The sequence below is a fragment of the Triticum dicoccoides genome, chromosome 5B, assembly GCF_002162155.2.
Source record: "Triticum dicoccoides isolate Atlit2015 ecotype Zavitan chromosome 5B, WEW_v2.0, whole genome shotgun sequence".
In the NCBI taxonomy this organism is placed as follows: Eukaryota; Viridiplantae; Streptophyta; class Magnoliopsida; order Poales; family Poaceae; genus Triticum; species Triticum dicoccoides.
The window spans coordinates 436,927,812-436,940,613 of NC_041389.1; the positions used below are offsets into that span (position 1 = coordinate 436,927,812).

Below are 12,802 nucleotides of genomic sequence, written 5' to 3' on the forward strand. Positions count from 1 at the left end.
GGGGGGGGGGGCGCTTTGGCCATCATTAAGAGCAAAATTTATTTTCGCAAAACAAATACTCAAGGTATGTGTGACTCCTTATAATTCAATGCTGCTCTCTTACATAGCGGGTGCGGTAGAGTGTTCCTTCATATGCATCCATGCAAGCCGGTGCATATGTGTCATAGGGATCAATGTTAGCAGGATCATGGGCCATAGCATATTACAGTAGGCATGATTTGTCATCTGGCGGGTCTAAATTGCAGTTCTTGGTGATATTGGCCCACACCTCGTCTTATATCACACTATGGATCCACAGGTAGTCAATCTCCTCCTTACCATTCATATTGTCATCAAGGTATGGATTACCAACCATTGTTGAGATTGTGGCTCGGGATGGTGGCTGCGATCTGCGGCACATAGTGGCCATTGAAGTTCTACCCGGATGTAGAAGGGGCGGCTTTTGTACTACGAGAACCTTACGAGCCAGTCAACCAGTTAACGAGGAAGAAAAATGTGTCATCTCCCGTCCTCTTGTTCCCTCTCTCGCCGTAGTCGGAGGTCGTTGGAGTAGGAAAACCTTACACCAGCTGGCGATTCCCGGAAGAGCACGTTGGCCACTACAAGATCTCACAAGTTGGATATATAATCGATTTGATCGTACAATATAAAAACGTTGGTAGTTAAGTTGCCACTATGATCGTCTTTTCTCATTCACATTATAAAAACAGCATAGATGTATCAAGGGTAGATGAACCAAGTAGAAGAAACATTCATCTATCCTGGCAGGTGATTGTCTAATTTCGAAAGATCTAACAACCATCGTCTCATTCATATTCTCTTGTGCTTCCAGTTCATATCTCTTTTGCTCCCCATAGGCCACAAAATTGCGCTAAATGCCTCCGTTCCCTCGAATCTCCAGTTTTATTAGCACAAGTGCCACTCACTATATAAAATATTTCCTTTTTTTCATAAAACATAAATTTTTCAAATTTTAAATTTCAAATGAGTTTATATATTTTTTAATTATGTATGTTGCACCCAAAAAATCCGAAAACATTTATGCACATGGTAGTAATTGTGTGATGTTGATCTGCAAAGTTTCGACTTCAAATGTTCTTTTATTTTGAAGAAACAAAAAAGAGATGTTTGCTTGCACCATTTTGATGCAAAAATGGATAGTGAGGATAGAGGTTACACTCGTATGGTAGTACAATCAGAACTTTCCGGTTCTTCCCGACTTCGGATAAATGAATTTCTAATCACCAAAGTAGCGATTGTAAGCACGCTCATGAAAGCAGCTTGCAATAAAGATCAATAATTTTTTTTACGGTATATAGACTTTATTCCTTGAATGATCGACATATCGTCTACAAGGGAATGAGAAACAAAGTCAGGGATTTCGAAGTGTCCCAAAAGCTAGAGGATCTAGTGCTAAAAGAATTTTTTGCAAGTCCACCCACCACCTCATTAGTTTCATGGAGACCGTGCACATAACATACTTTTGTAAAGTCAATGGCCAATTTCTTGCACTCCATGATGATTGCCACATCCAAACCGAGATATGCATCTATTTGTTGCACTTATTCCGCTGCAAAGATGCAGTCTGATTCAACATGTAAGATCAAGTACAATAGTGGGCTATACGCCTGCTTACATGGCACTTTTGCCTATGTGGAAGAGAGACAAGCAAAAAGGGAGGGAATGCAAGAGCAAACCTCTACACGTGCTCCTAGGTAAAATGAGTAAATGAGAGGAAAGCGAAAGAGAGAGTGAAGAAAATCACTAGGCTAAGAGCCAACTTTATAGCCAACCCTATTATACGAGTCAATGGTATTGCTAGCTCTTGATGACAAGGCACTCTTATATAGCTAGTTGCTGGCCATATTATTAGCCATGCTCTAAATTGTTGCACCTAATATTTTCCGTCAAAAACATGCCATTCCTAATCATAATCATCTTTGTTGCATCATTAGTATAGTTTACCAACCATGAAGTTCCACAACCCAGAGGTTGGAACCAGGATGTTGTAGTTCTGGTTTAAATGGAGGTTTGATAACAAGCTATGTAATGCTCAATTCTCCTCACTTTATGTAACTTGTTGTTTTGTTTCCTCCTACGACGCAACTCCTCCGTAAACTTTGTAATAAATTGCATTTTGGGCACTTTTGGGTGCAGAGGTTGAAGAATGTTTTCTCTGCCATTTCCGGGTATACCTAATTGTTGAGAGGAATAATGTTTCCCAAATGATAAGTGCCACAAGTTAGGTGTGTGGCACTCCGGAAGGCAGTTGTAACAAACTAGAGGTGCCATAAATTTGTTGTATATTCAAGAGCCCGTGTCCGTTTGAAGAGGCAAAAGACAGAAAAAAGAAGTTCCTTGATAAGGCAACACCATATCTGGATGCATGACACCACAATTCTTACTTAGGTCCATAATACTACTGTCCCTTCTCATAGAGTGGAAGCGTTCCTTTCAGGAACGAGCTGAACAATATCAGAGCTTTCTCAGGCTGGAAGTAAGGGACCTGATGACCAGCGCCCCTCACAGATGCAAAAACCAAACCGCCCGTGTATGCTTCAACGTACCCTCCAACCTGCAAAGATTTATCAGTGTCAGTCAGTACAAACAAACAAGTGAAAACTGACTAGAACATGTAGTCATGCTTTACCTCTTTGTTCGCGGTCCATGGGCGCCACGGCTCCGTGATGGCGACGCCAAGGTCATGGATGGAGTACCTCGTGGCGGTAAACGGGCACACGGAGTCGAAATCACCGCTGAAAACATATTACTATTTGTTACCCACACACTTTGGCAATGTTAGGTGCGTGCTTGCAGTTGCAGTTCAGCCTGGGGTTGGCATGTTACCTACCTGAACAACCACACATGCAGCCCCTGGCCCATGAGCCATTTGAGTGTTGGCACAATGGACGCCGATGAATCTTTCCAGTGCAAGTCCCTGCACAATCACAGTAGTGGTAAGTGGAGTGAGTGGATGCTCACAAGAGTATTTATCTTGGCCCCAATTAAGCTAACTCTTACGTGCAGCCTGCCCACTTGGTCGTTCTAACATGTAGAGCCTTTTGCACCTCAGGATCGTTGAGGTAAGCATCTATGTAATAGCCGGTGCATGGATCATACCCCGGCACCTGCACAATTTAGAGCGGATAATTTTTTTCAGAAATTAGTTATTCGAAGGAAGTGTGCTACGTGCATATATATAATTTGCCACTATCAGAAAAGATGTACTCCAAAATATATCTTACATTGCGGCTGGGGTAGTATTTTCCGTTGGGCGCGTCGATACAAACAGGTCCGTAAATGTCGAAGAGGAGAGTGTTAGCAGTGTCATATGCGGCCATGGCGTCAGAGCATGCGCTTCCATCCGACAGATTGAAATTGCAGCTCTTGGTGATGTTGGCGTACACCTCGTCTGATATCACGGCGTGGCTCCACAAGAAGTCCATCACCCCTTTCGTGTTCATGTTATCATCAAGATATGGGTTGCCCACCTAACCAAGTAGAGATCCACAAGCTATATCATACGATCTTCACTAGGAAATAAATGTGTTAACTGTTATGAAATGTATGTTTAACTAAACATAATCGCGCGTACCAAGATACCCTGTAGGTTTATGGAAGTGTTGTGACTCAAGATGGTGGCTGCGAGCTGCGGCACGTAGTGGCCGGCGTAGCTCTCCCCGGAGATGTAGAAGGAGCGGCCTTTGTACTCCGGGAACCTCTCGAACCAGCTGATGAGGAAGAGGAACGCGTCCTCTGATGTCCTCTGGTCTCCGCTCTTGTCGTAGTCGGAGGTCGTGTTGGAGTAGGAAAACCCGACGCCGGCAGGCGATTCAAGGAAGAGCACGTTGGCCACTGCATGCACAAGCATCAAAACCTTCACGTGTCACGTGTGGGTCGTCCGTAGAAAACCGTTAGCGGTTGTTGTAATGTTGTGACTCCCTAACCGTTGTTCCAGGCGTGCTCGTTTGTGCTGAGGGTTCTGTTGTCGCTGTTGATGCGGAACGGGCCCAGCTCCCCCATTGCTCCGTAGCCGAAGGATGAGCATCCCGGACCTGCACGTCATGGAAATATATCACGTACTGCGTCTCAAAAATGTAAGATCATTTTTGACACTATACGCAGGAGCGAAGCTATGTGTATTCCCTAAGGAGACACAAGTGCATCTCTATGTATGCATGGCCGAACCTCCGTTAAGCCACAGGACGAGCGGCCTCGTCGCCGCGTTGGTGGCCGCCTCGACAAGGTAGTAGAAGAGCGCGCGGCCGTTCTTCTCGTCGACGGTCACGTGGCCTGAGTACTGGCTGAAGCCGACGCCGTTGGGCGGCTGCCCCGGCAGCGCGGCGATCCTGTCGGCATCCTTCTGATCGCTCTGGTCAGAGACAGAGTGCTCTGCTCGGAGGCTACTGGCGGCTGTAGTTCCTATCATTGGCTCATCTACGCTGTTGCTACTGCTACTGGTGCTAGCCCTTTTGGACAGGATCAACTCTCTGAGTCGAGCCTCCTGCGACGCATCTGCGTGCCACGCGGCCACGCAGATGAGGAGAAGGAGGCACAAGGAAGTGTTGCTCATGGTGTTTTCTGAAGAAAATTAGCAGCTGCCGTCGCGTCCACGGATATTTGTGTGGTGTTTCGAGGTGCTTATATAGGTGTAATGTAAGGGAAATGATTGGAAGGAGAATGTTTTGACGCGATCAATCAATCAGTGCTGGAGCCTTGAAAAGTTCTTATGACCGTACTGAGACAAAAAGGAAAAGGAAAGAAAAACAGCATGCCTGTGGGCTGTGGCCATTGTTGCTCAATTGAATACTGCAGATGCCGGCTGTATGTTGTCCAGTTATAGTTTGTACCCAAGCTTAGAAAAGCTTACAGTTAGGAGAGAGCACCACTTGGCATGCTGCCCTGGTGATGTATGATTGTATGAGTTTCCCTATGGGTGCACTCCGGTGTCATTATACGTTGCCAGTGGCAGAACAGTATTTTACCAAGGTTACACTTTGGCGCATGCTGCTGCCATTGCTACTAGGGATTAGTCCTAACTTTTGATTGAAGAATGAGAACGATGATCACTTAGTTACAAACGGTTAGTACTATTGAATAATTAGCAACACAAATCATACATCTTTAAGATTTGAACAATTAGGTCACTATAATAAATCCTAACATCATCATGTTTCGTGTCTTACCCGTCCTTGTATCTTTATAGAAAGAAAAAAACCTATATCCTTGTATAAACTAGCATATGATAAACAAGTGGGGATATTCATGTGCGAACTAGCGGAACGTCTTGCCTCGCTCAGGCCGACGGGTTCATGTTAAATAGATGGGGTGCACCTTTCATAACAGCGCATACATGTGATTTAGATTACAAGCTTGGAGATCAAGAAAGGAGATAGAGATAAGAGGTTACATGAGATAAACATGATACTCTAACAACCTAACTATCTCAACTATCTCCTATGAGATGCGCCTGTCATGTCGCGTGGCATGTTGACGTGTTTAACAATTCCAACATGCAGTCCTGAGAATTGCCTTGTTTTCATTCTGCTCGTTGCGCAAATACAGTATGATCAAAACTCAAAGATGTTCGTCCGGCGCAAACCAGATGTGCTATTCACTCTATTCTTTTCATGTGAACACCATACAACCCTTTTCAGCACACAAGTGTTAAACCATATGACTATGGCCTGAATATATCGTTATCCGCACTTCATAGTCATGTGTAAGCAGCGATTTATTTATAGAATCCAGCATACGAATCAGAACACACAGTAAATTAACATCTGAGTGCCGAAATATCTCAATTCAGTTTGGGACGTCACCCAGGCGGGAGCCTGCCCTTGAGGAAAGAGTAGAGAAGAACAAGGGCTCTCTCTGGCTGATAGCTAGGAACCAGATGGCCAGCACCCCTCACCGATGCAAACGTGAAGCCTCCCTGGTACTGCTGAACATAGCCTCCAACCTATAAGCCACCGGAAACCCATTAATTTCATCTCAGGTTCAAGCACACATCATATCTGAATTTTACTTAATTAGCTCTCGCTGGTGTCTATTTCTGCACAGCGGTTAATTACCTCGACGTCCGGGGTGTACCAAGCGCGCCATGGCTTGGTGACGGGCAAGTTGAGATCCTTGACCGAGTACCTCGTCGAGGTAATCGAGCATGTGGAATCCAAATCGCCACTGAAGAAAGATGGTCGTTCTAGTTAAAAACCTCAAGATAGATATTTTATTCTGCTCAATGCTCATTGTGCATGTATAGAGTAGTACCTATAGACCCATACGCTTAACCCACGTTCGACTAGCCTCCTGATCGTTGGCACCATGGTAACTGGGCCGGGGTTATAATGGAAGGGGACGCTGGAAGAAACGAGAGTGTGGTGCATATTAGCTGCTGCGCACAAGAGAGAAGAAAAAAAAGGTTGGGGTAGTGTAGCAGCAGAACATTATGCAGATAGATAGAGTATATATACCTTGTTCTTGGGCAAGCTATCCAACTTGTGTTGGTGCGGGCGTGCAGAGCTTCTTGCACCTCGCCAGTGTTCAGGTAAGCCTCGACGTAGTACTCCATGCATGGATCATAGCCAGCCAGCTGGCAAATCAAAAATTGTGGACACTGTGACTGTCTGACTGGCCATAGAAATCAGCAATTCTTATTGGGAAAGAGAGTTGGAGAGTAGCCAAGGGATCGCATCATATCTATCTTACATAGCCTTCGCGTGCCGACGGAAGGCAGATCCTCGGGTCGTATATGTTTCGGGGATAGATGCCGCCTACGTGGAATGCCTGCCCCTCCACAGAGCACCACCGCCCGTCGTCTTTCGGGGTGAAGGTGCAGTTAGCACGGATCCCGGCCCAGATCTCGTCGGAGATCAGCCCGTGGCTCCATAGAAACTCCAGATTCCACTCGCTGTTCTTGTAATTGTCAAGGATCGGATTGCCGACCTAGATGTAATACAAACGAAACATGCATATGCATGGCTACCGCAAAAAACCCAATAATTCTGCAAAGTCACATGCGAAAGGCTTACGAAGATGCCGCGGAGGTTTATGAAAGTGGTGCGGTGGAGCTCGTTCATGAAGGTGATTACGGTGGCAAGCTGCGGCACGTAGTGGCCACCATAGCTCTCGCCAGCGATGTAGAAGTCGCGGCCCTTGTACTTGGGGAACCTCTCCAACCAGTTGAGCAGGAAGACGAATGTGTCCTCGGCAGTTCTCTGGTCGCCCCGCTTGTTGATATTATCCGGGTTGTTGCTCGCGTAGGAGAACCCCACTCCGGTTGGCGACTCCAGAAAGATCACGTTTGCCACTGCACATATCTAATCAGTTCAGTGTATCTACTCTGCTTAGAAGCCAGCTCCACTTAACAACTTACGGTTGTTCCAGGCGTGCTTGTTCCTCCTCAGAGTCTTGCCGTCGGGGTTCACTCGGAACGGGCCGAGCTCCATCATGGCGCCATACCCCAGCGATGAGCACCCAGGCCCACCGTTGAGCTAGAGGATGAGCGGCTTCGAGGCCGCCTCATAGGGGGCCTCGACGAAGTAGTAGAAGAGCTCGCGGCCGTACTCCTTATTCACCGTGACATAGCCGGCGTACTGGTCGAAGTTGACTCGCGGAGGCTGGCCGGGCAGCGCGGTGATCTTGTCGGCCGCCTTGGCGCCTGCCAATGGGATCGGGCAACGCGTGGGCAGGTGGCTGAAGCTGCTGGCGTCGGCCCATGGGACGTTTTCTTCCTCGGTTACGTTTGCATTACTGGCTCTGTCAGCTTGCCTCTTCTTGGTGTTAACGTGACATATCTGTATAAGCTGTGTACGTTTATTTTTCTACCTTATCTCACCGAGCCTGTTCGGTTGGAGATCTTCACGGTAGTTCTTTCTTGGCTCTCAAGACTTTGTACACGAGGCCAATATATATTGAGCTGATCGCCCCTTTGCGTGGCGTGTCTTCCCTCAAACCTTTTCTTTCCCTATACGTTTATATGGTATCAGACAATTCCGATCTACAAACCTAGCTAGCTTCCGCCGCCAGCCTCCCAGCCTCCACCATGACGTCCTCGGCCGCCACCTCCTCCGCGATGGATGCTCTCACCTCCGGAGCCCTGTCCACCACCGTGGTCCAGGCTGCGTCGCCGGCGTCCCTCGCCATCAGCGTCAACGTCAAGACGCACATCCCGGTCGCCCTCGACCTCCAGGCTTCCAACTTCTCCAAGTGGAGTATGCTCATGAGCGTCCTCCTCGGCAAGTACGAGCTCTCCGGCCACATCTCCACCGACACCCCGGCCGCCGATCGCACCGCTGAGTGGTCGCGCCAGGACTACATCGTCCGCTCGTGGCTCTACGGCTCCGTCTCCGACGACATCCTCGACATCATCATGGCGCGGGACCAGACCGCGTTTCAGGCCTACGCGCTCATCCGCAATCTCTTCCTCGACAACCAGCTCACCCGCGCCGTCTACCTCGAGGCGGAATTCCGCGCCATCGTCCAGGGCGATCTCACCATCGCCGCGTACTGCCACAAGCTCAAGACTCTCTCCGACGCCCTCCGCGACGTTGGACAGCCCGTGACCGACACGACCCTGGTGCTCACCTGCCTCCGGGGGCTCAACCCCCGCTTTGCCGACATCATCACCCTTGTCTCTATGCAGGTCCCGACCCCGACGTTCTTGCAGACTCGCTCACTTCTGCTCCTCCGCGAGAATCAGCTCGCACATCCCGCCCCGGGCACGCACCCACCCGCCGCGTCCCAGATCGCGCTGTACGGGAACACCACCGGCTCTAGTCCATCCGGTGGCACCTCTGGAGGCAGCAGCGGCGGCGGTGGCACTGGTGGCGGCGGCAATGGCCGCTGGCAGAAGAAGAAGAACAAGAACACCGGCTTCTCGAACTCACCTGGCCCGTGGATCTGCTTCAACCCCTACACGGGCCAGGCGCAGCAGATGCAGCCCACCTGGAGGCCCGCTGGTGGTCCGTCTCCTCCCTCTGGCGGTCCTGGCGTCCTTGGGCCACGGCCTGTCGCCCCCCAGCAGCAGATGCAGCGCTACTCCGGCCCATCCACCTGGGTTCCTCCTGGCCATCAAGCGTATACGACCCAGCTCGCTCCCCTGCATGGGCAGGCGTTCGGCACTGCTCCTCCACCTCCAGCTACGCCGTACGGCCCCGGTTCCGGCACCGGCGCCCCAGCCTGGGACTGCTCCGCCCTCATCGCCGCCCTCAACAACACCGCCAGCAGCTCCAACGTTGGCTCCAGCACGCCAAGCCCATGGGTGATGGACTCCGGCGCCACTTCCCACATGGTTTCCGACCCCGGTATACTCTCTTCTCCCTCCCAAAATTCTCCTCCCTTCCAAGTCACCATTGGCAACGGTTCTTCTTTACCCATCTCCACCATTGGTCACACTACTATTTCTACACCCCACCGCACGTTTGATCTTAACAACGTTCTAGTAGTTCCTACCATCATTAAAAATCTCCTTTCTACTCGTCAATTTACTATTGATAATTCTTGTTCCGTGGAGTATGACCCCTTTGGTTTTTCTATCAAGGATCTTCAAACTCGGCGCGAGATCATACGCTTCAGTAGCCCCGGTCCACTCTACGAGTTTCATACAAGCACCAGCTCGCCATCGCCCTATGGACTTGTCGCCTCCACCACCCCCACCGAGCTGTGGCATCGCCGCTTAGGTCATCCAGGTCGTGACGCTATGTCACACTTAGCTAAAGATTTTGCTATTCCATGTAATAAGTCCACTATGGTTTGTCATGCGTGTCAACTAGGCAAGCACGTACGCCTACCATTCTCTAGGTCTCAAACTGTGTGCTTTGTTCCCTTTCAGTTAATCCATTGTGATTTATGGACCTCACCTGTTGCAAGCAATTCTGGTTTTAAATATTACCTTGTCATTGTGGATGATTTTTCTCATTTTATGTGGACTTATCCCCTTCGGCGCAAATCCGACACTTGTGATATCCTCATTAATTTCTTCGCCTACGCACGCACACAATTCAATCTTCCCATAGTCTCTCTACAAACCGACAATGGCACCGAGTTCGTTAACTCTACACTAGTCGAGTTCTTGGCTCGAAACGGCACCCACCTTCGCATGTCCTGCCCTTATACGTCTCCACAAAACGGTAAAGCTGAGCGTGCCTTGCGCACCCTCAACGATATCACTCGCACCCTCCTCTTCCAAGCACATATGCCACCCTCATACTGGGCAGAGGCCCTTGCCGCGGCAACGTTCCTCATCAATCGCCGTCCATGTCAAGCTGTAGAGTTTCGCATCCCATACACCCTCCTTCACAACAAAACTCCATCCTTCTCCGACCTCCGTGTCTTCGGTTGCTTATGCTACCCTAACCAGTCCGCCACGGCTCCTCATAAACTCGCTGCGCGATCCACTGCCTGCGTTTTCCTTGGCTACCCATCTTCGCACCGTGGCTACAGGTGCCTCGACCTCAATTCTCGTCGAGTTCTGACGTCTCGTCACGTTATTTTCGACGAAAATTCGTTTCCGTTCGCGACCACGCAACCAGCCCAGCCTGCTGAGTCCCTAGACTTCTTGCTGGACCCTGAGCCTTTCCCGGTCGTACTAGCACCAGCCCAGCCCATCACGCATGCTTCTCCTGAGACCAGCATGCATGGCTCCTCATCCACGCGCGCGCCTAGCTTCCCGACGTGCGCGACCACACCTGCGCCTAGCTCGCGTACGTCTTCTCTAGCGCACAGCTTGCCGGTCGCCGGTACCTCTCCGTCTTCCGAATCTCCTGCCTCGGTTTCGGCTTCCACTCCTCCGCCTCCACCCCCGCCACCACCTCCGCCTCGGACCCGCACCCGCGCTCCTTCCGTTCCGGCGGTTAACACACATCCTATGCTTACACGTGCCAAACACGGCATTGTTCAGCCTGTCGATAAACTAAATCTTTCGGCCATCCACTCTTCCGTCTCTCCGATACCCAAAACATACCGGGGTGCTCTTCAGGATCCATTGTGGCGCGCTGCTATGACTGAGGAGTATGATGCTCTAATTCACAACCGCACGTGGTCTCTTGTTCCTTGTCCGGTTGGTGCCAATATTGTTTCAGGGAAGTGGATCTTCAAGCACAAGTTTGGTTCTGATGGTGCTCTCGCTCGCTACAAGGCGCGCTGGGTTGTTCGTGGCTTCTCTCAGCAGCCGGGCGTTGACTTCGACGAGACGTTCAGTCCTGTCGTCAAGCCCGCCACCATCCGCGTCGTCCTCAGCATCGCCGTCTCTCGTGCATGGCCGATACACCAGCTCGACGTCAAGAACGCCTTTCTCCATGGTAATCTTGACGAGGTGGTCTACTGCGAGCAACCACCTGGCTTCATCGACTCTGATCATCCTCAGCATGTCTGTCGGCTCCACAAGTCCCTCTATGGCCTCAAGCAGGCTCCTCGGGCTTGGTACCAGCGCTTTGCTCACTACGCGCACCGTCTCGGCTTCGTCGCCTCTCAGTGCGACGTCTCCCTGTTTGTCCTTCGACGGGGCGACGACCTGGCTTATTTGCTTCTCTATGTGGACGATATTATCCTCACCGCTTCCAGCGCTGGTCTTCTTCAGCACATCACCGGTCTTCTTCATCGCGAGTTCTCCATGACCGATCTCGGGGATCTGTCCTACTTCCTCGGCATCTCGGTCACTCGCTCGCCGTCAGGGATGATGCTGTCCCAGCGCCAGTACGCCATCGACCTCTTGCAGCGCGCCGGTATGCTGGAGTGCAACCCGTGTCCTACTCCCATAGACACCCGTTGCAAACTTGCAGCTGATGACGGTCCTCTCGTCACGGATCCCACTGAGTACCGCAGCTTTGCAGGCGCCCTTCAGTACCTGACTCTGACGCGCCCCGACATCGCACATGCTGTCCAGCAGGCATGCCTCTACATGCATGCTCCTCGGGAACCGCATCTCAACCTCGTCAAGCGGATTCTCCGATATGTCCGTGGTACACTGGATCTTGGTCTCTGGCTGCGTTCTTCCTCGGCTTCGACACTCACCGCGTACTCCGATGCGGACTGGGCTGGCTGCCCCGACACTCGCCGATCTACCTCCGGCTATTGTGTCTATCTTGGTGATAACCTTGTGTCCTGGTCATCCAAACGCCAGGCCACGGTATCTCGTTCGAGCGCCGAAGCAGAGTACCGCGCCGTGGCTCATGTCGTGGCTGAGTGTTGTTGGCTTCGCCAACTTCTCCAGGAACTCCAGCGTCCCCTTCACTCCGCTACAGTCGTCTTCTGTGATAATGTCAGCGCTGTTTACATGGCTTGCAACCCGGTTCAGCATCGCCGTACGAAGCACATCGAGATTGACATTCACTTTGTTCGGGAAAAGGTGTCTCTCGGTCAGATTCGGGTTCTTCATGTGCCGTCCTCACAGCAGTTTGCAGATATTATGACGAAGGGTCTGCCGTCCCAGCTGTTTTTGGATTTTCGGTACAGTCTATGCGTTCGCTCGCCCGACGCATTGACTGCGGGGGATGTTAACGTGACATATCTGTATAAGCTGTGTACGTTTATTTTTCTACCTTATCTCACCGAGCCTGTTCGGTTGGAGATCTTCACGGTAGTTCTTTCTTGGCTCTCAAGACTTTGTACACGAGGCCAATATATATTGAGCTGATCGCCCCTTTGCGTGGCGTGTCTTCCCTCAAACCTTTTCTTTCCCTATACGTTTATACTTGGCCGTGGACTCCATGAACCTCATGAGCTGATCCTCCTGTGAGGCATCTGTGAGTGATGCGCCCAGCAGAAGGAGCAACAGGAAGAAGGTAATGGTGTGCCTCATCAT

At 50.5% G+C, this 12,802-nt stretch overlaps 1 protein-coding gene and 1 pseudogene across 1 annotated transcript; both read right to left on the reverse strand.

The window, feature by feature from the left end:
* Nucleotides 1-2,419: 2,419 nt before the first annotated feature.
* On the reverse strand, nucleotides 2,420-4,573 carry LOC119305677 (serine carboxypeptidase 1-like). Its single transcript, XM_037582141.1, has 8 exons — nucleotides 4,189-4,573; nucleotides 3,948-4,055; nucleotides 3,596-3,855; nucleotides 3,246-3,491; nucleotides 3,022-3,128; nucleotides 2,852-2,938; nucleotides 2,651-2,756; nucleotides 2,420-2,575 (listed from the first exon to the last, which is right to left on the reverse strand). Exons 1-8 carry the CDS (start codon nucleotides 4,571-4,573, stop codon nucleotides 2,420-2,422), a joined length of 1,455 nt encoding a protein of 484 aa, XP_037438038.1.
* A 761-nt stretch (nucleotides 4,574-5,334) lies between these two features.
* LOC119305680 lies at nucleotides 5,335-12,802 on the reverse strand (annotated as a pseudogene).

What these genes read in the sequence shown, in the direction of transcription:
- LOC119305677 (XM_037582141.1), bottom strand. Translation starts at nt 4,573, where the DNA reads ATGAGCAACACTTCCTTGTGCCTCCTTCTCCTCATCTGCGTGGCCGCG. An exon ending in CGTCCTGTGGCTTAACGGAG is followed by an intron (nt 4,056 to 4,188) that starts GTTCGGCCATGC and finishes CATGACGTGCAG; the next exon opens with GTCCGGGATGCTCATCCTTC. An exon ending in ACCAAGTGGGCAGGCTGCAC is followed by an intron (nt 2,939 to 3,021) that starts GTAAGAGTTAGC and finishes GTGATTGTGCAG; the next exon opens with GGACTTGCACTGGAAAGATT.